The following is a 22151-nucleotide window of genomic DNA, read 5'->3' as shown; positions in this document are numbered from 1 at the left end:
TGCATCACACACCATTGTGTGATTTCATTTCCATCGGCAGATGTCTGCCAGCCGCTCTCCTCTGAACGCTGGAGACTGACTTTCCTCTACTTGTTACTGTCTGCTCTTGCTCTTCTTTCAGTCAGGTTGGGAGATCCTGACTGCTTTCGTGAGCCACTGTGGCTGTGATAGGTTGAGGTTTTTAACCAGAATGTTGTTACATATAAAATCAACATACGTGTGTGTGTGTGTGTGTATACGTGTAAACAAACTGAAATGGGAATTACACATGGACTTCTTTATGATTCTATAATTCTGTTGAGTCTTCTCAAAGATGCTACAGCTCTCATCGAGACTTGCTCTGTTGTTTAGATCTTGCCATCTTTGCTGCTCCCACTAAGACCCCTGGGCAGTAAAATTAGTACCTTTTGAGAATCGCCTCTGGTTTATAGAAATGGATAAAAAGCAGCCAGTTATTTAAAAAGGCACATCAATAAATAGCTCTTAACTAATTACATAGATAAGATTGAGTTTTGAAGCCTTAGTGGCATACCTGCAAAGCAATATTGCACTGAGAGGGACGTGTGGTATGTTTGAGATGTCTGAGCACAGTGGTTTCCCATGCTGGTTCGTTCTGGTGAAGTCTGTGCTTCCAAAGTGGAGCTGTGAATTTACAGCAGTAAGCTGGGGTTTGTGGGTTTTGAGGTTTTTTTGTTTCTTTTTTCTTAAAGACAAATGCAATACTTCTGATCAAGATCTGAGTCACATATGCCCGCATGGCCTGTGTCGTGCTCTAATACTGATATAACTCTGTTTGAAAGACAGGCAGAAAGATGAAGAATCTGGTTTTTACGCAACAGGCTTGAAGTCAGTTCCTCAGCCTTTTGCTTGTCAGATAGATCAAGAGATATCCTGCAGCATGCAGGGATGTGCACCCAAGGTTAGACCCAAAGCATCAGAAGGCATTTTTATTCTGTATATACTCCTTTTACTGGACTGAATCACCTAAAGATCTCTTGTTTTAACAGGATAAGCAGCCAAAATGAGGACAAAGATGGAGACTCTGATAATACAATCAGTGAGCTGCCTCCCACTCTTCAGGATGTTTCCCCTGACAGAAGGCGGTCGTCTTCAGATGCATCACGGTCCACTTACAGCCTCACGAGGCGGATTTCAAGTAAGGTCGTCCTTCCAACTTTAATGTAATTCTTGTGGGGAAGAAAATCAAACTGTAGCGCTTGCTCTTTCGTCTTTTAGACAGGGAATCAAGTTGGGTTGAAGGTACATTGATTAAAATCTCGTCCTGTTCTGCAGGAGCACAGTGGAAGGGGCCAGCCCTGTTTTTCTTGCTGAAGCAAATGTCTGGCAATTGCATGTGAAAAAGGGTGGTGGTGGGTAAAGTGTAGCTGAGCTTGCACTTCGGTGCACCTAAGGGTGCTGTTAGGTGTTGTCCGTGCACTGGTGAGAAGTCCCGCTGGGAAGCCTGCTGTGCCGGGCATTGTGCAGGCGCAGCACAGCGGTACCCAGAGCAGGACCCAAAGCAGGATTTGTGCCTGTAATGACTTCAGTTGAGTTTCTGACAATTGTATCTGTGCATTTCTCTCGTTTAGGTTTAGAGTCGAGGAGGCCGAGTTCTCCATTAATTGATATTAAACCTATTGAGTTTGGAATAATAGGAGCTAAGAAGGAAATAGTTCAGCCAACTATCCTGCGAAAAACCTACACCCCAGATGACTATTTTAGAAAATTTGAACCACGACTATACTCTCTTGACTCGAATAACGATGATATGGACTCCTTGACAGATGAGGAGATCTTGTCCAAGTATCAGCTGGGCATGCTGCATTTTAGCACTCAGTACGACCTGTTGCATAATTACCTAATAGTGCGAGTCATTGAGGCTAAAGATCTGCCTCCTCCCATTTCTTATGATGGTTCAAGGCAAGACATGGCTCACTCCAACCCTTATGTGAAGATCTGCCTTCTTCCTGATCAGAAGAACTCCAAGCAGACCGGAGTGAAACGCAAAACGCAGAACCCGGTGTTTGAAGAGAGGTACACATTTGAAATCCCCTTTTTAGAAGCCCAGAGAAGAACTCTGCTTTTAACCGTAGTGGATTTTGACAAATTCTCACGCCATTGTGTTATTGGCAAAGTGTCAATGCCCTTGAGCGATGTAGACCTTGTGAAAGGCGGACACTGGTGGAAAGCCCTTGTGCCTAGTTCTCAGGTAATAGAATTTATCAGATTATTGCCACAATTTTGCTCGCTGTTTCTTTGTGCGGTTCTTTTTCTTGTTGGCAAGTAATGCAGTTTTTAATTAGTCATTGTCATCGTGTTACTACAGCATCTGCTGGGTTGAAATAACGTTGGGCCAATAACTGATCTTCTAACCGCTACAGTGAGGTAGAGGAGCTGTCGTCTTTCATATTCAAAGGAGGTGACATGACAAAAGATCCTGTGTCACCTCCATTGAGAACAACTCAAGGCTGCTTTGGAAGTCTGCGCCTTTTGGAAGATCTTTCTTGTCGCTGCAGTGACCTGCATCCATTCCCAGACACTGCAGTGACACTGTCCCATCTGGGTGGCTCCTGTGGTTGTTAACATGATTGTGTTTATGGGACATGAGGAGAACCACTGGTGCCAGTTCAGTAATGATTTAAATCAAGAAAGCTTATGGAAGACACTCTCTACAGACTTACAGAAAAATGCATGAGTGAAAAATTGCAAGGTAGTGGTAGATTTATTTTCATCATGTCCCTGGAGGAAATAAACTTGCCGTAGGTTTTGTCTGATGTAAGCGGCACGTTGTGCACATGCGAGTTCAAGCATGTGTTTTGGGCTAGAATCAGCCGTCCGATGGGATGGGAGGAGAAGGTGCAGAGAGGATCTACGTGCTTCCACTTCTGTCTCCAGCAAAGGGCCCTGGTCAGTGCCACCTCCTCCCGAGCCAGGCCAAGAGCTCTTCAATGGGAAGGTCTGAGCTTTGCCACCAGGAACAGCAGTTAGCTACCACATTTGCTACTAGCAGTGTCACCCATAGCTAGAGGCACAGGACTCCCTAAAAAGCCAAGCTAAGAGCGTGGCATGAGCGTCATCCCAAACATTTGTGCTGAGGACAGGAGTACTGCGCAGGGCTGGTGTAACATGGTTGCTGATCCCAGTTCCTCACCAGCTCTGAGATTGCAATTTCTAAGTTTTATAGCCTTTGCTGAATCAAAATCCTGTGTGAACTCGTACGGATCACAGTTTCTTTGATTTTTGTGTGCTCACAAAAGGGTGGCACAGCCAGAAACGTTAGGCAAGATGAACAGTAAATCATTGACCTCACCGCTGATTTACAGTGCGAGTCTGAGAGTCTGGTTTGGAGTGGAAATTTGTGATGAGGCACTTGTAGAAATAAAATCCACCGAGAAGTGCTTGTTCGTGAGTCAGCCAGGTCGCGCTCTGCTTTGCCCCCTCTCCGTGTGCAGAGGGGCCGAGAGCGCTTCGACCTCTTGCTCAGACCTTCTGCAGACCTTCTGGAGCCCTGAGAACAGCAGGAGAGCCGGCTAGATTTGCTGTGATGGAAGTAGGAGCGTTACAGGATTAGCCTGAACATTGTTCATGCAAAAGGGAAAGTATGAAAGTTGGGCGTAAGTCAAAATCGCGGGGTCCCCGAGTGTGTCTTTATGGAGGATGTGTCTTCATGTCGGCGGGATCTGCTTTGCTCAGTAGAATGGCAGTGGGGGATGAGGGGTCAACTGGGTTATGAAGTGATTCATAGGGAAAGTGAACAAGGACGGATATTCCTGGGCTTCCCTCTCTGCCTGGGCCTTTTCCCCCAAATGTTTGTTTACAATTTTATTTTCTTTTTGGTGTTCGTCGTCCATCATGGGCTCTGCGTTGTGTATCTCAGGACAGAGCTCTCCTCTTTACATCCCGTTATTCTCCCGTGATTCACACTGTGCCGCCTCGTGGTTCCCCCCCCACCTCTGCTTTTGCATGATAAATACTTCTCTGTGTTATGTCTCTCTTTATTAGTGACATGGATTCATTCCACAGCTAATACAGACCTTGATTAGACAAGATCATCTCTGCCTCTGTGTGCCAAGCTCAGAGCCAGCCCTTCCTCCCTCCCTCTCCAAAGTTTTGCTGAAAGCTGCTGCTGTTTCCAGCAGTGCTCCTTGCTTCACCAGGATTCAAAATAAATTATTTATGCAGAAATAGGCATTTCTGATATTTATAAAAAGAAGGAGAAAAAGAGAAAACTCCCTTTGAGAGGACAGGCCTGACCTTACAAGCCCTTTTCTGTATGACAGAGAGCAGATAAAGGCACAACTTAATTTAAGCAAAAAGTCCTTTGCGTCTTGATCAGTGCAGTGCCTTGTTTTGGTCCTCTCATGCTTCGTTGTTCTTTTTGCCTTAGCTGGCGGACTGCAGCTGCAAAGAGAATAACGGTACTTGTACCGGGACATCCAGGGAGGATGTTTGGTATCATCTTCCCATGTTTTCTCAGTGATAAGATTTTCAAAGTTCATTGAATAAGGTGTATTTTCTCATAGGAGTGATTAAAGTTAAATGCATTGATGGAAGGGCTAAAATAAGTCCTGGAAGAAGGAAAACAATAAGGCTTATTACTTTGAAAAACTGCGTTCTAATGTCTTTAATAACAGTGATGCTTGTGCTAGAAATTTGTGAGGTTTTTTTTCATTGCTGATTGGAAGGTTCTGCCTGTGGAATGATAGATTTGACATGTCAACAGGGTTTTTTTATACTTCTCACTTTTTTGCTTGATTAGTTGAGGGACAGACAGCCTTTATTAGTTTCTCGTTGGGTTGAACCCGAGTCTGCTGAAGTGTACTTCGTGCTGTGAGATTGTGACAGATGGGGACAAAAAAAATCTACATGCAACAGCATTTTATTTTGCGGAAGGTGTCCTCGGATCCTGGAGAGCAGAGCAAAGCCACCGCTGTGCAGTTCTGATGGTGAGTCGATGCAAATGTTCCAGGCTGGGTTGGCTGCCCGGGGCGCTGACACTGAGCAGCAGCTGGCAGCAGCACCCTCCTACCCATAAAGATCATGTTGGAGAAAATGCTCAAGCAGGTGCTTGGAAAACCAGTAACAGGAAGAAGAGAAAAAGAGACAGTCGGGAGAGAAAAAGAGACAGTCGTAGATGTGGTATGTAAAAACGAAAGACACAAAATATGTGGATTTTTTTTTTTTCTATTTTATTTTACTGGCGTTTATAGACAGAAACATGATGAGCTGGAGAGATGGAGGAAAGTGAATCCAGATGGCAGGAGCTGTGGAGAAGGTTTTCTCTTCATACCAGTGGAAGTGGGATGGGGCAGAGTTTGTGGAAGAGCAGAGAAAGTGGCCTAAATGGCATCAGTTAAGATGAACATCTGGTTTTGTACCAGATGCTGTATCCACCTGGAAGCTGTTGCCATGGAGTGTGCTGATCCACCGAGAGCTGGACCAGGATAAGCTCCTTAGGGCTGTGGATGGGACATACAGCTCCTCCGTGGGTGAAAACCCATCATTGTTAATAGCAGAGTATCTTGATTACCGCTTCATGGAGTTGCTAACAGCCTGAGAACTTACCTGGGGTGTACCGAGGCGAGGGCTGTGCAGTGTTGCCATGCTCATGATGTTGGGAATGGGTCATCAGAGAACCCGAACATAGAATCATAGAATGGTTTGGGTAGGAAGGGACTTTAAAGATCATCTAGTTCCAACCCCCCTGCCATGGGCAGGGAGACCTTCCTCTATGTCGGGTTGCTCAAAGCCTCATCCAGTCTGGCCTTGAACACCTCCAGGGATGGGGCAGCCACAACTTCTCTGGGCAACCTGTTCCAGTGCTTCACCACCCTCATTGTAAAAAATATCTTCCTTATCTCTAATCTAAATCTGCCCCCTTTCAGTTTAAAGCCATTGCCCCTCATCCTATCACTACGTGCCTTTGTAAAAAGCCCCTCTCCAGCTTTCTTGTAGCCCCTTTAAGTACTGGAAGGCTGCTACAAGGTCTCCTCAGAGCCTTCTCTTCTCCAGGCTGAACAACCCCAACTCTCTCAGCCTCTCTTCATAGGAGAGGTGCTCCAGCCTTCAGATCATCATTGTGGCCTCCTCTGGATCCGCTCCAACAGCTCCATGGTGGGCGAGCAGCGCACTGTCCCCTCAGTCTCGCGGGATGGGTGCAGTAAAGCACTCAGTGGTAGGCTTCAGGCAGAACGCCCTACCTGTGCATAAGGGCTTTTCCAGTTTGGGTCATACACTGAGCACTGAGGGGGGTCGAGGCCGAAGCAGAGGCACAGGGGAGCTGCTGGCTGTGACGATACAGAGGGACCTACTCCTTGTAGAAAATGTCAGTGCAGGTATTGCCAAATTCTTTATCCTTGGCGGTTCTGAGAGGCTTTTTCTTGCAGGGTAATTAACGTGCTTCTAAAGCGCGGTAGCGGCTCATGGAGTAGCTCTTGAGTCCAGTCCCCATAGGAACACTCTGCACTCCTTAAATATCCCCTCAAATGTGTGTGGCTTTGCTTAATTACCATGAATGAAGTTGGCAGGCCTTGCTGTGGCAGATTTGCACATTTTAAGATTAATTCTGAAACACATGTTCAGGACTCCAAGTTTTATTGACATATGATTCATTTCTCTTTTGGCAGATTTGAGTGGGCAGGAATAAATGTTTTGGACCAGCAGTAATGAGAGCTTGGAGATCGTTCTGCAAGAGGAAAAAAAATTGCCTGGTCGTGGTGGGAAAATAGCGTAAAAATTCCTTCTCCCCTCAAATTAAGTTGTTTTTATAGTAGAGGGAGTATGTATTGGACTTGCTCTTTTAACTTTGTACTATGAGTGCACTAGAATGACAGTCATTTAAGGAGCTGTCAGCTTTTTGCCTTCAAAATAGGATGTGCTCCACAAATGGAGTGGCTTTGCTATGGCAGCTCTCTGCAATTTTTGATTCCCATCTCAGGGATAAGCCTACAACAGGCTTATCTACCGTGCTGCTGTTCTTACTGTGCCTTGGTTGGGAGAAAGGAATTTGAAATTCAGGTAATGACTTGTTTCGGAGCATTCCTCTTGAGTGCTACGCTGGATTCTGCCATGCAGCCGGGTGGTTATGGCACGTGGCTTGGAGGCCTCTGGTTGTGTGTCTACCAGATTTGTTCTTGGCATCTTTGTTCCTTGGCTGATCCATTGCAGTCCTGAGAAGGAGCTGTCCTTCGGGAACATGGATGATGCCTTGCGTTTGGTAGCACAGTGTATTATCGAAAATAACGCCAGCACCCGTCTCTGGTACCGGCACGAGGTGTTGGACAGGCAGAGCCCTGGTTCAGAGAGTTGGCCCAACAGTTGACTCAAGGCTGTGTGCGGCAGTGTGGAACGTGAGGTCAGTGTTCCTGACACCCTCACAGGAAATTAAACATGGAAGTGAAGGGTCAGGGTTTTTTCCTTTTCTTCCTTTTTTTTTTTTTTTAATCTGTCCAAAAGCTTAGCGGCTGCTTAATTGAAGGAATGGGGCTGGATCACTGATGATGAATGTGGATTAGTCACGTGGGGCTACGCTCGCTCATTAACAGGATGTTAAAATCAACCTGGTGTTTTACTTTTGTCTGGCGGGAGAGATGCCCTGGGCAAAGCCTGGCTCGGGCCAGGATGCCACCGCCCTGCAGGTCACTGGAGTTGGGGGAGCTGTGGTGGGATGCTGTGATGGACCCTTGTCTGTCATGATGACAGTATTTTTGGCTCTCAACCTGTGGTTTGTTGTCGTGTTTTGGCTTATGACATTCTACCATCTTTCTTTTGCTGTGTGTTGTTATTTTTTTCCCCAGATCCATTTCAGTGGATTTTTTTTGCCTCTTTCCTTTTCTAGTCTTTAAAGCTCCAGCACTGAAACATTTTTCTCCTTGATCGTTTTCTCTGCTTTATCCTTATCTGTCTCTTCTGCTTCCAGCTGCCATCTCAGTCACCTCATCCCTTCCCCTCTGTGCTCTTCACTTCTCGCCCTTTCTGCAGAGGACCGGGATGCTGTGGGGCGTATTTTGCTGAGGAGCCCAGAGAGGAGGGGTTGGTGGGGGTCATGGGCAGGACCTCTCCATAGGAAACCTTCTTCTCAAAGGTCTTTGCACAGGAGAGGCTTTCTCATGGCCATCCAAACCGATGCAAAACCAGTTAGACTTTAGAAGGGATTTTGTGCCTCTTTCCATCATACATCTTCTCGGTGTCTGTTATGTAGGTAACACTGTTCTTGTCCGTTGGTAAGTATATATTTTTTTTCAGGTTCTGGTTCGTAATAGCTCAGCCTTCCTGAAGTGATTGCTGTGTGTCACAGGGTGCTGTAGAAAGCCTGTTAGAGCAAACTGTTCTAAACCATCAGTTTTCTGATGTGCCTGGAGGTACCATCACAGATAACCTTGAGGAGGAAAATCAATCTGAAACTTCATTAGGAGCATTGCATAGATGTCTGTGCTGATGTAATGTGCTCTGGTTGCCGTCGGGAACCAGGGAGGGTTTCAGCTGCAGAATTGTGCTGGTGGTGTAGCAATGCACAGCGAACAGTCTGGGGGGGCTGCGAGGAAAGAATTGCCCTGATCCAGACAAGGTGTGCGAATGGTGTTAATTAAAAACTGCTCTTCCCTTGAAGTAGCCTCTTTGTGTTTCAGAAATAATAGAAAAGAAAAAAAAAAACACCTTCTTATGTATGTCTGGCTCAACCCAAACGATAACTGCAGAAGGTTCTGGATCACAGGCGAGCCCAAGGCTGCGAATCCAAGCGACCGGCTGCGTAACACAGCTGCAGAGAGGAGCAGCCAGGAGTGAAATGTTAATCAGAGCTTCAGGAGAGCCTCAGACATCCCAGACTTGGTGTCACTCCGGCACCTCATCAAACAGGAAATTGCTTTTCCAGGGTCATCTGGGATCTCGGCACAAATCAGCGCGTCATCAGCATAATAACGGCAACTAAAATGATGCCTTTGCCCGGCGGTGCCGGAGGGACACCTCTGCATGCCACTTTCTGTGAGCAAAATATGCGAAAACAACAACGTTTTAGTTTCCTGATGAAAAGACCTAGGAAAAGTAAAATCCAGGCGCTTCCTTTCGCTATGGTGAACTATGTACCGATGACGCCTCTCATGCGTGAGAATCTCTCTGCTCTGCACAGCACCTGTGGGAGAGCCCGGCGTCTGGGGAGGCTGCAGCATGTGACAAAACAAAAGTTGTGTGTCTGCGCCTGCAGTCCCAGCCAGATGTGTCTTAACACCGTTGCTGATAAAGATGCCCTTGAAGAAGGTGATGGTCCTGGGGGTCAATGGTTCTGGCAACCCAGCGTGTTTGCAGGGTGCAGGTGAGCCCAGCAGGTCCCTGGCCCAGAGGAGTGCCCTGGGCATCCCCGTGGACCCTACGAGCCACCCGAGACCTCTGTGGCCACTCATCCCTCCCTGAGCTGAGTCTCCTGCCTGACATGTTACAAGAAGGGTCCTGTTTCTCCACAGTGGACCTCACCGTGCTCCCCAGTTCTCAGTTTTGCTTGCTCAGCCAGTGGGTGCATTAAGCCACAGCTCTGTCTGCATTCTCACCGTCACCCCTGGCACCAGCTGTGCCACCAGTGTGCCTTATGTATGAGACTGTCGCATCAGCAAGGGTACACCGTGGCATGAGCTTGGGAACTAAAACCTGAGGAGGTACACCTCGGGCTTTTTGGAGCAACCCGTTAATTCCTTGCTTGTTCGCTAATGACGACCAATGAAGAAGAGGAGGCAGCTATGAGCATGAGGTGGCATGGCACGGTGGGGGCAGGGCTGGCCTGACGTGCTGGGGAGAAACACATGGTGGCTGGCTGGGGGCCGCTGGTTGTTTTCTCGAGTGCTTGACATCGCCTCAGGCAGGATTTGAAGCATGTTTCCTAGATCGTTGTGGCTAAGCTAGAAATAATGCGTTTATACGGTCAGAGGCAGTTCACTACTTGAGTTAAGTGCCTTGAAAAGGCTGAGTCACTTGCACGGGGAGGTGAGCTGCCTTCTGAAAACACCTTTTGTCATCGCCGTGGGCACTGCCAGTGCTCTGCCTGCTAGGGTCCTTGCTGGCTTTGAGCACACCTGTCCTGCCACGGCCTCTGTGCGTTGGATTGTGTCCTCCTTCCCTTGAAGTAAAGAACAGAAGTCTGGGCACACCTGAAAAACATCAAGGGGCAGAAGGTGCTATTGATACTGGGGAAATTGGGCCTCATCTGAGACTTGTTAAAGCTGGTGATGATCTGCCTTCTGATGTTGGTGGGTCACTTATGGAGTATAGTGTTTTGTATCTCACCTTACTTGAATTTAAGCCCGGATCTTTAAAAAGATTTTTCTGGAGGTGCCAATATCCATGTTAGATTAGGTCCTGTGGAAAATCAGGGATTTAGTGTTACCTTTGCCTGTCGAAGGCTTGTGGGTTGGGCAGCAGTGTGGTGGTTATGTTATAGTGGCTCTCCAGCAACCTCTGCAGGGATTACAGGACATGGTGCTGAGGAGGGGGGTGGCAGGTGCCTGGTTCTGGCTGTGCCTCGGGGGCTGTTACGTACCCAGTGTGACATTGTCAGTGTACAACGTGGGGTGATTTTTTTTAGAAACGGAGCATAAATACACATGTATTGTGTATAAATACACATGTATTGGAAGTGTGGAGATCTGCCTGCCCTTGCTGAGCTTCACCTCTCCTCCCTGACCCAGGCAAGTGCTCTTGTTCCTGCAGGTCCTGGATAAGGTCAACAGGTTCCACCAACGGACAAATCTGTCAGTAATTACCCCAAACCTTACTGTGGATTTTCAGTATTCTAAGCTTGGGGTGACTTGAAAGGTCCTACATCCCTGCCCAGCACCAGTCTGCCTCCTGGCACTGCCAGAAGTTTGGCATTTGCAGCTGGCGTGGTTTGGCTGTTCCTTCTCAGCAGGTAATAACATCACTAATTAGTTTCCTAATTTGTGCTGTCGAAATGTACCTGAATTTCTAGAAATTAAAGCCTGCGTGAAGCTGGACGCAGCACTGAATGCAAGTGAAAGTAGAATGGGATGTGTTAAAAATGTTGGTATGTTGTAAAAAATGAGCTGAAGTAGAGGGATACCTCTGTTGTGGGTGGTGAGGTGGGCACTGCGGTGCTTCCACACTGTCCTGGTAAGAGATTCAAAAGTCACTGACTGTTCTCAGTGATAAATGTGTCTTCAGGCTGTTCCAGCCACAGACTTGAGAGGAGTGGTTTTGGGGAAAAATCAAACCAAAGATGATAGTTTAAATTAGATGGATGACGTTTAAATCACCTCGGATGTGAGACTCTCTTAGATCCGTACGTTGTGCAGCCTTTGTGCCCAGCAGTGCGTGTAGGCATGGCTTGACCTCACAAGAGTGGTGAACGCTCCCTGCATGGTGCCTCCCTCCTTTGCTCACCAGACGTGCAGGGTTGAGCACGGAGGGGTTGCTTTGCCACCTCCTGAGACGCAGAGACCTTCAATGGGAAGTCAGGCAGCCTACTGCCATATTTGCTGTAGAAAGTAAAAAAAAAAAAACAGATACTGAATGAAATGGGATTGTATTGTACAGCATCGGAGGGACCGGACTTCCTCAGCTCGGCACCCGCTCCTGCATGCCACACACGTCCTGCTGCCTCTGCCGGGGCAGTCAATGGGAACAGGAGAGGAGACCAGGCACCTGGGGGAAAACTTCATACCATTTCCTGACGTCGGTTGTAGCGCTTGGCTCGTTAGATGAGGAGCCGAGCGGCCCGTGCTTACCCGGAGCTGCCGTGTGCTGCCAGGCGGGAGGTGCCTGCCGCTCCTGGCAGAGGGATGGGGCTTTTTCCTGAACACGTCCTGGGGTTTGATCTGAGCCTTCTGGTTCATCCACACTCAGTGGAAATTGTGCTTTTCTGTTTGCAGCTGAGTAGCCGTGACCTGGCTGGGTTTCCTGGCAGCCCCAGCCTCAGTTTCCTGGGAGCCACTGGTAGCTTTGCCAGGGATGGGTACCTCGTGTGCTGACCCACCTGCTGATGGACCTAGTCCTTTGGGTCAGTTCAGGCTGTGACCGTGTCTCAGAGCTCTTTTCTTTATTGTCTTCTCTGTGCTTTAGCCTCTTATTTCTATAATCTAATATTTGAGGTGTCATTAAAGATATTTAAGCATTTTGTTACGATTGCAATACCGCAGCAGCTCCTTTTCCTTCCGAGAATGTGCTGTGACAGCCTGACCTAGGCTTGGTTTTGAGCTGTTTGGGATGAAGACCTCTCTCTGCGCTCCTACGTGGACCTGCGAGGAGGCAGATGGATCGATGCCCTGCCTGGGCTGGCTGCTGTGTCTTCGGTCTCCAGAGTTGTTGTATCGTGTGTGTTTTGCGTCAGAGAATGACAGAACCTCAGAGCCAGGTCATGCTGAGGGGCAGCGGTTATTTTAAGCTGTCATGTCTGAGAAGCAGTGATGTCAGTTCTCCAGCTTTATTTTGCAAACATTGTTGAGTAAAAGAAAAAGATAATGGCTGAAGAGTAATATTTGTGTGAAGCTATGGCCGTGGTACAGCCTGATGGGCAGCAAGGGCACGGTTAGGCTGTGCTGTGGTCTCTGGGTTGAACAGAGCCAGGTGCTGAGGGGGTGTCTCCTCAGAACTGCCTTCCTGTGATCCGAGGCTGCGATAGCCATCTTGTGCCTCAGTCTGCCTGAGCTTCCCAAGTGGCTGCTGTGGCCCTTGGGAGCTGGGCAGGAAAAAGAGTATCTTCTCCAATGGGCCTGTGTTTTGTACGTTAACGAGGATGTGAGGTTGGTAAGATCAGAACCACCTGGAACTATTCAAAATGGAGCAGGTAGAAACTACTGATATCATATTCCTTCCTTCTTCTAGGTCCTCTTTGCCAGGACTGCTGAAAAGCTGGTGAAGGATCAGGGATTAGAGAGCAACCTTCACCTGGGATAGTGTTCGCTCTTGTTTCTGCTCAGCATGAGGTACCACCAGATGGTTCTTGGCTGCAGTTTAGAGCGTGACTAAAATTTATTTTTCAGGCATTTAGACAAATGGGATTTATTTAGCTTCTCTTCCTGCTCGTCCCTTCCCCTCGGAGCTTTGTTCTGAATTTCCACGTTCCCTTTTCCCTGCAGAATGAAGTGGAGCTGGGAGAGCTGCTGTTGTCACTAAACTACCTTCCCAGCGCAGGAAGACTGAACGTGGACATCATTAGAGCAAAACAGCTGCTTCAGACGGACATGAGCCAAGGTTCAGGTACAGGGCAGTGTACTTCTCACATTCCTCATGCACAGCTTGTACGTGCTTTTAAAGCAGGTCAGTGGTGAGGCTGCGGTTTGTGGCGGACCCAGGAGGATGTGGGTGCTCAGTTCCTATTAATACAAGGCTCTGGATATTCATAGATAGCCAACAACGAAAGTATTTGGAACACTTACCCTGGGATAAAATGGAGGGTGTGAATACCTCTGCTGTGTTTCAAGTAAAAAACTCTGAACCAGGGTGAGGTGAGGACCGAGGAGCTTCGGAATCGCCCCGTGTTGCGTTTGGTCAGGCAGCCCGTTTGTGGCTGCGCTGTTTTGCAGGCGCTGCCCGAGCGTTCGCGTCGCAGTGGTTTCATTTACGATATCTGGCTGCTTAGTGAGGTTTTTACAAAATCTGTGGGTTGCTCCCTGTGCTTTTGGAGCATGCTGGCTGCTAATTGCTTCATACGTCCTCAGGTGTTCTTCCCGTGTTCCCTGCCCCAGCCATGGCTGCTGCCAGAATATCGGCATTTCCCACAAAGAACTGAATGCTTGGCCTCTATCAAGGCTGTCATTAATTGTGGTTTTGGCAGGGAGCGTTTTTAATCCAGCTGCCTGACTTTTGTCTCCACTGCAGATCCCCAGGAGCAGCACAGTGGTACAAGTCTCAGTCATTCCCAAATGCCCTTCTCCTGCCTGGTCCATCCCTGTGGTGCCCAGCCTTCAGGAAGAGGTTACCGGCTCACGACACTCGTAACGCAGAGTCTGTGTTTTGTGTCTTTTGTCAGATCCCTTTGTGAAAATTCAGCTTGTTCATGGATTAAAATTAACAAAAACCAAGAAGACCTCCTGCATGCGGGGGACGATAGATCCCTTCTACAATGAGTCCTTCAGCTTCAAGGTTCCCCAGGAAGAACTGGAGAATGCCAGCCTCGTGTTCACAGGTAAATGTGATGGTGTTACTGACTTGGCATGGTCACGGTTGTGTCCAAGGAGAACAGAGAAGCAGCTGTGGGTCTGCAGATGAGCCTGTGCAGGATGGTGTCTGTCCCAGTAGCCCACCCTGCAAGCGGTGACCATTGCTGGGGTCTCCAGGCAAGCTTAATTAGCACTTTGTCCTCTGCAGAAGCTGTTCCCAGCATTGCCACCTGACGGCTGGAGCTGGCTGGGAGCACACCTGGTCAGTCCTGGGCTTAATTGGTACCATTGGGAATACTTTTGTGCAGAGGAGGAGGCATTAATAGCAGTTCTCAGCAGTGACCAACTTAGGCACAAAGTCAAAAATTAGAAGAATGAAAGGGAAGTATTGAACGATCCCAGAGCCCAAACGCTCTGGTGCTTGACATAATTTGCCAGTGAGATAATGCAGCTATAGGTGTTTGATGCTGACATCACCTGTGCTGCAAGCAGGTTTGTTTGTTTGATTTTTGGCAGGGCTGGTGCTCGATGCCAAGCCCTGTGTGACACGGCTTGGATAGACTGAGACACGGACCATGCGAGCTGTGAGCAGGAGAAGTCCCAGAGCTAACCTCGCTCCAGAGCGTTGTTTGGCTGGGATAGGAATCTTTATTTTTCAACAATTTCTGAATCTCCTGGTTTTGTTCTCTAGGCATGAAAAGAGCCAGTAGAAGTGGGTGACTGGGTGTGCTGCTGGGAGCAGGAGTAGCGGAGCGCGGGGGTGGGTCCCTGCTGCCCTCTCGCCCGCTGGCTGGGCAGCAGCGCGGGGGCCGAACCGAGGCCAGGGACCCACTGTGGCCAGTGGCCTTTCCTGGTCTTCCACAGCATAGGTCTTGGGCAGGGACCCTGGGAGGTGGGGGGTTTCCCTCCTGTGCTGTGGAACTCAGGCACTGTCAGGAGCTGGGTCAGACCTTCTTGGCCGCTGGAGGAGCAGAGAGGGTGGGCAGTGGGGCCCCCACTCTCCTGCCACACTGAGCTCCCACACTTCACAAACAGGTTTTTGGCAACTTTCTACCCATTACTCATCATCTTTTGACAAAGAGACAGGAATCTGCATCTGAAAGAACATATTTTGAAGTATTTTAAAATTTTATTTCTTACACAGCGGATACAGGTGTCAAAGCTGGTATGAGAAGCCTAATTCCAACCCATTATTTTCCAAACATGTTATAACAAAAGCGATGCTGATCAGCAATTTAAATGTTGCCCTTTGTGCTCAGAAATTTCCTCAGCAAAAAGTTTGTAATTAATCATTGGTTTGCATGCACATCGCCCTGGCTGTACCTTGCATGTGCAATGATGAATTTGTTCTTGGAAGCTTCCATCAGGTCATCTTGTGACAACCAGGAAATACTCTTTTCTTGATTTTCCCCTTTTCCTACCAGAAGAGGAAGAGGCAAACAGTGGCACCTCTGTGCACTCAGAGGGGTGAGGGGAACGCGCTGCTCCTTGCCGTGGCTGATGAAGTTAGCGTTAATGAGTGGATGTCTGATGTTTTTTTTTCCTGTGCAAATGGATGTATTATGGATGTATTCTCAAATAAGTCAATGGGAAATGAACAGATTTATAATCATATGTACTGCAGTCGGATTTCAGTGGCATGCCTTTTAAGTGGCGCTTCACTAAGCGACGTGTTGCTTGCTTTGAACGTTGTAATAAATAATCCGAGGCGAGAAACATCACCAGCAGCTCCAGAGCTGGGAAGCAGCGTGCAGAGCTTTTTGGAGGAGCAGCTGGACCAAAGCTGGACGTGGAGACCTGTGGCTGCTCTCAGGCCGAAGGGTGATGTGTGGCTCGGGCACGGCACTGCTGCGGGCGTTGTTGGGCTTGCTGCTTTTGCTGTGGTCGGGACTCCGTTGTTCGAGGTACATAGTTTGTGTAGCCAATACACAGCTGGAGCCAAAGGTGTTGGTCACGTTGGTGTGTGTACAGTCTTCTGCTGGTTCGGTGCCTGCACTGCCTCGTTATTAGAGGAGCCAAGACCATTAGAGAAGCCAAAGCTAAGAGCCCATCTTGTTGCAAGGACCAGCCATCAGCGTGGCCAGCAGGTCGAGGGAGGTGATTCTGCCCCTCTACTCTGTTCTTGTGAGGCCCCACATGCAGTACTGCATTCAGCTCTGGGGTCCCCAGCATAAGAAGGACATAGAACTGTTGGAGGGGATCCACAGGAGGCCACAAAGATTATGCCAGGGCTGGAGCACCTCTCATATGAAGATAGGCTGAGAGAGTTGGGGGATGTTCAGCCTGGAGAAGGCTCCAGGGAGACCTTCTTGCAGTATCTAAAGGGAGCCTACAAGAAAGCTGGAGAGGGACTTTTTTCAAGGGCCACGCTGTATAGTGACAGGAAAGGAACAATGGCTTTAAACTGAAAGAGGAGAGATTTAGTTTAGAGATAAGGAATAAATTTTTTACATTGAGGGTAGTGAGCCACTGGAACATGTTGCCCAGAGAAGTTGTGGCTGCCCCATCCCTGGAAGTATTCAAGGCCAGGTTGCATGAGGCTTTGAGCAACCTGGTTGAGTGGAGGGTTTCCCTGCCCATGGCAGCGGGGTTGGAAGGAGATGATCTTTAAGGTCCCTTCCAACTCAAACCATTCTGTGATCCTATGACCTTTGAATCAGGAGACCTGAACAGGTATCTGCAGTGTCACAGGAGTGAGGTGGTTCAGGGGACGTCGTGGTGGTGAAGATGCTGAGCCGTGTTCAGTGTTCACCTAAGTGATGGAGATGCTGCAGATGTTGGTGGAAGCGTGTCCTCAACAGCAAGTGCAGCACCAGTTTCTTCCTGTGTGCATCTATGAGGTTTTCATAAAATGAGTCTCAGCGTGCAGCTTGGCTGAAGTTCTGGGGTGGGGACGGTGGTGTTCCCCATATAGCTGCTGCCTTGGCACATTAGGGTGTTGCACAGCTTAAAAGCTTGTAAAAGGCTTTGGGATCTTCTGTTATAAGACAATAAAGAGGAAACGGTTGCCAGCACGGAGAAGCCGTACCTCGCAACTTGAGGATCTTTTTATTATTTTGCATCCCTGCAAAGCAGGAGCATAAGCCATGTGTTTTTCTCCAGGTTTTTTGGTTTTGCTTGGAGTTTTTTTTTGGCTGCAGTGGTGGTTCTTTCTGTTGTGTGTTTTGCAGGAGTTATTTTTTATTTCTTATTTTTTTCATTCCACGGCTCTAGTCCATTAGGTCAGTTAATTAAATTTGCTCTTGAGTCAAAGTCCAATTGAAAAGGAAAATAATCCTGCTTGAAGGGTGGCTGGTGATGCTTTGAATGGAGAGCGAGCTGTAAAAGCAGTCATGGGAGCCAGAAGTGAGTATATCTTCAATAATTTAAAGGACCCTTGTTTTTGTAGCTTCATAGTTTGGCCCCAGTCTGCAGCTGTCTTTATGTTGGCTTGGCTTCCTGGGAAAGCCGTGGAGCCATGCCAGCCCCTGGCAGCCCAGGCTCCCGGCTCCCTCTCTGTGGCTGGTACCGCACTGCAAAGTAAGGCACTATCGAGACAAAGTAAGATTAATGTGGGTTTTTTTTCCCTATGTGTTCTTCTCCTGTGCATCTTGAATCAAACTGTCTGGGTTTAGTGCACTGTAGTAAGAACTTATGCGCCGTTTTGCTGCCATTTTAATGAGAACTGTGTGCGCAGGCACCACGGGTGGATGGGTTTCTGGAAAGCACCGTTCTGCTCCCTGCTGCTCTCATGGTGCTCTGGAGAGCTGGGCTGGGGACGGAGCGCAGGGTTCAAGGGGAGATGGGCAGCAGGTGCCTCCAACATGGGGTGCGTAGGTTGAGCTCTGCCTTAGCCAAGATTTGGGAGGTTTGGGCTGTTTCTTAGGTCTTTCCTTCTCCTTAGGCAGACTAGGATTCAACACTGTAAATTGTTGGCATTTACAGACCAAAATGGTTTTGCTTCCACGTTGATGCAGGACACCTTGTACAAGCTGTCCTCTGCCTTCCCGTCTATTCCTACCTTCAGACATGTTGTCTAGGTAATGAGCATCCATATACATACTGTAGCAGAAATGCACTCTTTGGGTGGTCCTTTTTTCCACTTCTTGTTTTTTGTCAGCTTGACGCACATTCCCCATGTGCCACCTTCTGCTTGAGTGCAAGTGAGTTGTGGGTTCGCCTCTTGCAGAGAAACAGGGCAGGCTTTGGAAGACGATGTGTTCTCCTGACCATGATACCTGTTGGCAAAGGTGTTAATTATTCTTGGTCCCCTGGAAAGGGGATGGTGGAGTCTGGCCCTGACAGCAGGGCTGTCAGCTGCTGCCCAAGGTCACTCCCGGGCAGAAAAAAGGATATTTGAGGTGCAGCCTCTGCGCTCGGCAGGCTGGATGTGGGGCATGAGGGACAGCGCGCTCTCCCCGCTGATGGATTTTGGGCAGACTGTCCTCTAGATCCCCATCTCACCCTCGGAAAGCCTAGGCTGCTCAGCAGAGGAGAGACGACACCTGCAATCCGAGCACTGTGGTATTTTGTTAATGATTATAAAGTTGTTAATGACAGTCATCGGTAATGCTGTTTGTGTTGCAGTGAAGCCCAGATGGCCCAATAAAAACCACCAGTGCTGGGGGCAAACCACATCCCAGTGACTCGTTAACATCTTTTGATCACTTACCGTAAAAAAAATACAACCTTCAGCTCTCACAGTTGGGGAATATATGTATCTCCCTGAGGTCCTGTGTGACTGCGTGTGTCTTTCTCCATCTAAATAAGCTCTTGTACATGTTTACGTGATGGGGTCTTTTGGGCTTGTGAAGCAGGCAGGGCCCCCAAAGAGGGAAAAATTAGGGGAAAGGCTTACGGCTCACAGACCCACACATAGCCATCACAGCTGGAAATAAAACTAACTGGGATTCATCCTGGGTGAGTCCTAAAGTTGTGCCCCAAGCGGCTTGGGTCCTGGTTGAGAAGACGACAGCTGAAGCTCCTCAGACCTTAAAACTATTCATTTTTTCCCCGTCCGCTCTAGTGGTCAGACTTGTGGTATGGATGCTGGAGACGAGGTGGTGCTGTTGGTGTTTGCCTGCACTGCACGAGTTTGGTAGAAGTCCCGTGAATGGGATGCAGAGATAGCGAGGTTTTTCAATGGTAGTTTTTTAATTAAACAGGCTGATTTCCAGATGTCCCAATTAGCTGAGCAGTTTGAAGGCTGATAAAGGTTTTGTCCTCGGGCTTCTCCAGGAATACACCTGAATTTTGATTTGCCTGGCTGTGTGAAAGCATGACCTTCAGGTGCCTGCACCATCACCTTCAGGTGCCCGTTGGCAGGGATAGAAACCGCCGTGTGTTTGGGGTCGTTACCCATCTACATTTTGCTTTGCTGCTTCAAATGCTCATCTCTCCTTTCTCCTATTGCTTTTTCTTTCCCACAAAAAAACATTCAGGCACTTTGTCTTTTGCATACATATAAGGCGGGGGAAAAACCCAGAATCCTCTATTATATGAGGCAAATTAAACTTTTTTTGCCCATGCTGGAACACAAGAGGAAGAAGTGGTTTCTGTTTTGAAACGTTATCATTTTGGACACCATAACATCTCTTAGATGGATAGATAATTAGGCAATTTGCTGCTAGAAAATTGTTTTGTGTTGTCTGTTAGGTGTGTGTTTCCGAAGTGTTGGACTGTCTGTATGTTTGCCGTATATGGAGCTCAGAAGCAGAATCTAATCTGTGCTTAAACCTGTGTAATCCTGTCTTAGCCAAAGGGGGGAAAAAAAAGAAAAAAACATTGATGTCACCACTGGATTTTCTGGGGATTTATACCTGTTTAATTTAGATGAGAATTTGGCCTTTGCATCTGGCGTTATGAAATACTTCATGTATTTATGCACCAGACACCATATGGTCCATGCTGGGGTCTGGGCAGAGCCAAGCGATCCTGGCTGGCACCTGCCATGGTCCCATGGCTTTGCTCCGGGTCTTGTGGCCACATGAGGAGACCCAGCGGGTCTCATGAGGACATCTCCTGCTCTTGGGGAGTGGGGACACGTGCTGGCAGTGGGAGACCTTGGTCTCCTGGGACCATCCTGCCTGGCAGAGCCTCTCTGCAGCTTGGAAACCCTTCTGGGAGGGGGAAGGTCTCCTTCACTCTCCATCCTCCACATCCCCACCTGTGGCTTCCCGGTCTCCGTGGCAGGTGCTGTTTGTCAGCCTGGAGCAGGTGACAGCAGAGCAGGTGCCGAGGGGCAGTCGGAGATGCTGAGTGGGGTCCTGCAGCCCCGAGCCTGGCTCAGGGTCACTCAGGGAAGATGCTCCAGGGGCGGATTTGGCTTTTTGCAGCAGACGTGCTGCTTTAACGAGGAGTGAAACGCTATTAATCCTGGTGAGAGCAACAAGATGCTGACGCTTCCTGAGCCAGTTTGTTGCTTGCTTAGAAGGCAGAATTAGATTCTTCAAGTGGTTAATAGCTGTACCTCATTGCAGACGTGGCAAAAACCGCTGTTCTGGAGCTCTCTGGAATTTTTTTGGAAAATTTTTCTCCTAAAGTAAGGAGCAAACCCTCCTCTCTCCAGGCTGATCATCAGTGCTTGCTCCTCTTGCCAAGCCTATTAGTTTAAGCCATGTCCTGCCTCTCTCAACCTCCGTGTTTCATCGACCTCCTTGTATGGCTCGTGCCGTGGTGAGAGAAATTGTTCAAATGTCTCACAAAGCCCCTTGATCTTTCTGTGTGTCAAATGAGGAAAAATCTTGGTGGTAGTAGCTGGTCTGGGTGGTAGAGCAGTGTCTGGAGATGGAATGCCTGTGCCCGGCGCCATGGCTGTCGGAGGAGACACATGAACATGCCAGCTGAAGCTGCCTCTCCCATGCAGCCATCGCTGCCTTCGTCTGCAGGCACTGTGCAGCATCGATGTCACCACGTGTTCCTCCGAGCTGTGTGAATATGTGTGGAGCTGTTCACGTGCTTTGTCGGAGCCGGGGCTCACAGTGCAGAGAACTAAGATCCAATTAAGAAAGAAAAAAGAAAAAAGAACGGCATTAGTGATGGAAGAAGCCAGCTGAGATTTCTCTGCCTGTTACTCCCACAGAGACTGCAGTAGGCGCTCCAGCAGCTGCAGGCAGCAGCGGAGGTGCAGCACGGCCGTAACTGCTGAGTAACTGCTGGGCACATCTGGCAGTGGGTTTACAGGAGATGCGGGTGGTTTGTGACCCCAGCTGAGCAAGTTGCTTCTGCGTAAAGTTTGTCCCCCATCATGTAAAGGGTGCTGATAGCCTTGAAGTTAGCCAAAGGAAATTTGCTGAATTAGTCTTCCTTCCTGGTCATTTCAAGGCTGCTAATATGTGCAATCAAAGGATGAATTAGTATTGGAATTGCCAGCTCAGATTTTACTGTTGCACACAACTCTCGAATCACCCACGTGTTGCGGCGTGCTCTGCACGGGTGCTCAGTCTGCAAGTCTCAGTGCAGAGGCCATGGGGAAGGTAAAGGGAGTTTTGGCTGGATCCGGTGCCCGGGCTGATGTCACCCAGGCAACCCAGCAGGTCACAGGCAAGCACCAGATGATGGAGCACCAGGCGAAACTGTCAGCAGGGTAAAAGCCATTCCCCAGGACTGAGGTTGGTAGGAGATATGGGGAAGGTCAAGCTGGAGTTGCACTTGGGGCCAAAGTGCCATCACATCGCCTGGCTGGCTCTGCCACCCCTGGGGCTGGGCAGCGCCTGGTGCCCGCTGGCTGTGCTGCCCAGCGCCGCAGGGAGTGCGGCAGCCAGGCGGGCACACGGCCAGCGCCTGCCCATCACTCTGCTCCCTGCCCTGAGGAAAGTCTCATGTAGCAGACAGCGTCCCATCGGTTTGACATGGATCATTTAGGAGCGGTGCTTCAGTAACTATATAACATGAAAATGTTTTATTTACATCTCATTGCTTGTCCTCAAGAATTCAACCCTTTTAGTGGACATAAGTGAACCCAATTTTCTTTTCTATTTAAGCATTTCTATTATGAAGAGATTTTTTTTTTTAAAGAAGCCTTTTCATTTCCAGGTGCATCCCTCAGTAAAGAGCAGCTGCAGAAGGAAT

The 22151-nt window shown here is 48.6% G+C and overlaps 1 protein-coding gene across 1 annotated transcript in view; it reads left to right on the top strand.

Annotated features, from left to right (window-relative positions):
• The window catches only part of SYT17 (synaptotagmin 17), a 35236-nt gene that overhangs the window by 9045 nt on the left and 4040 nt on the right, over positions 1-22151 (top strand). Inside the window, exons 4-7 of the mRNA XM_086622365.1 lie at positions 1008-1156; positions 1590-2209; positions 13080-13200; positions 13973-14128. Coding sequence (XP_086478491.1) covers positions 1008-1156; positions 1590-2209; positions 13080-13200; positions 13973-14128 — 1046 coding nt within the window. The remainder of the gene's footprint in view (positions 1-1007; positions 1157-1589; positions 2210-13079; positions 13201-13972; positions 14129-22151) is intronic.

The sequence above is a fragment of the Tauraco erythrolophus genome, chromosome 17, assembly GCF_009769465.1.
Source record: "Tauraco erythrolophus isolate bTauEry1 chromosome 17, bTauEry1.pri, whole genome shotgun sequence".
NCBI classification, from domain to species: domain Eukaryota; kingdom Metazoa; phylum Chordata; class Aves; order Musophagiformes; family Musophagidae; genus Tauraco; species Tauraco erythrolophus.
Note: the sequence above shows the minus strand (reverse complement) of the source record. Positions and strands in the feature narration are given on the sequence as shown.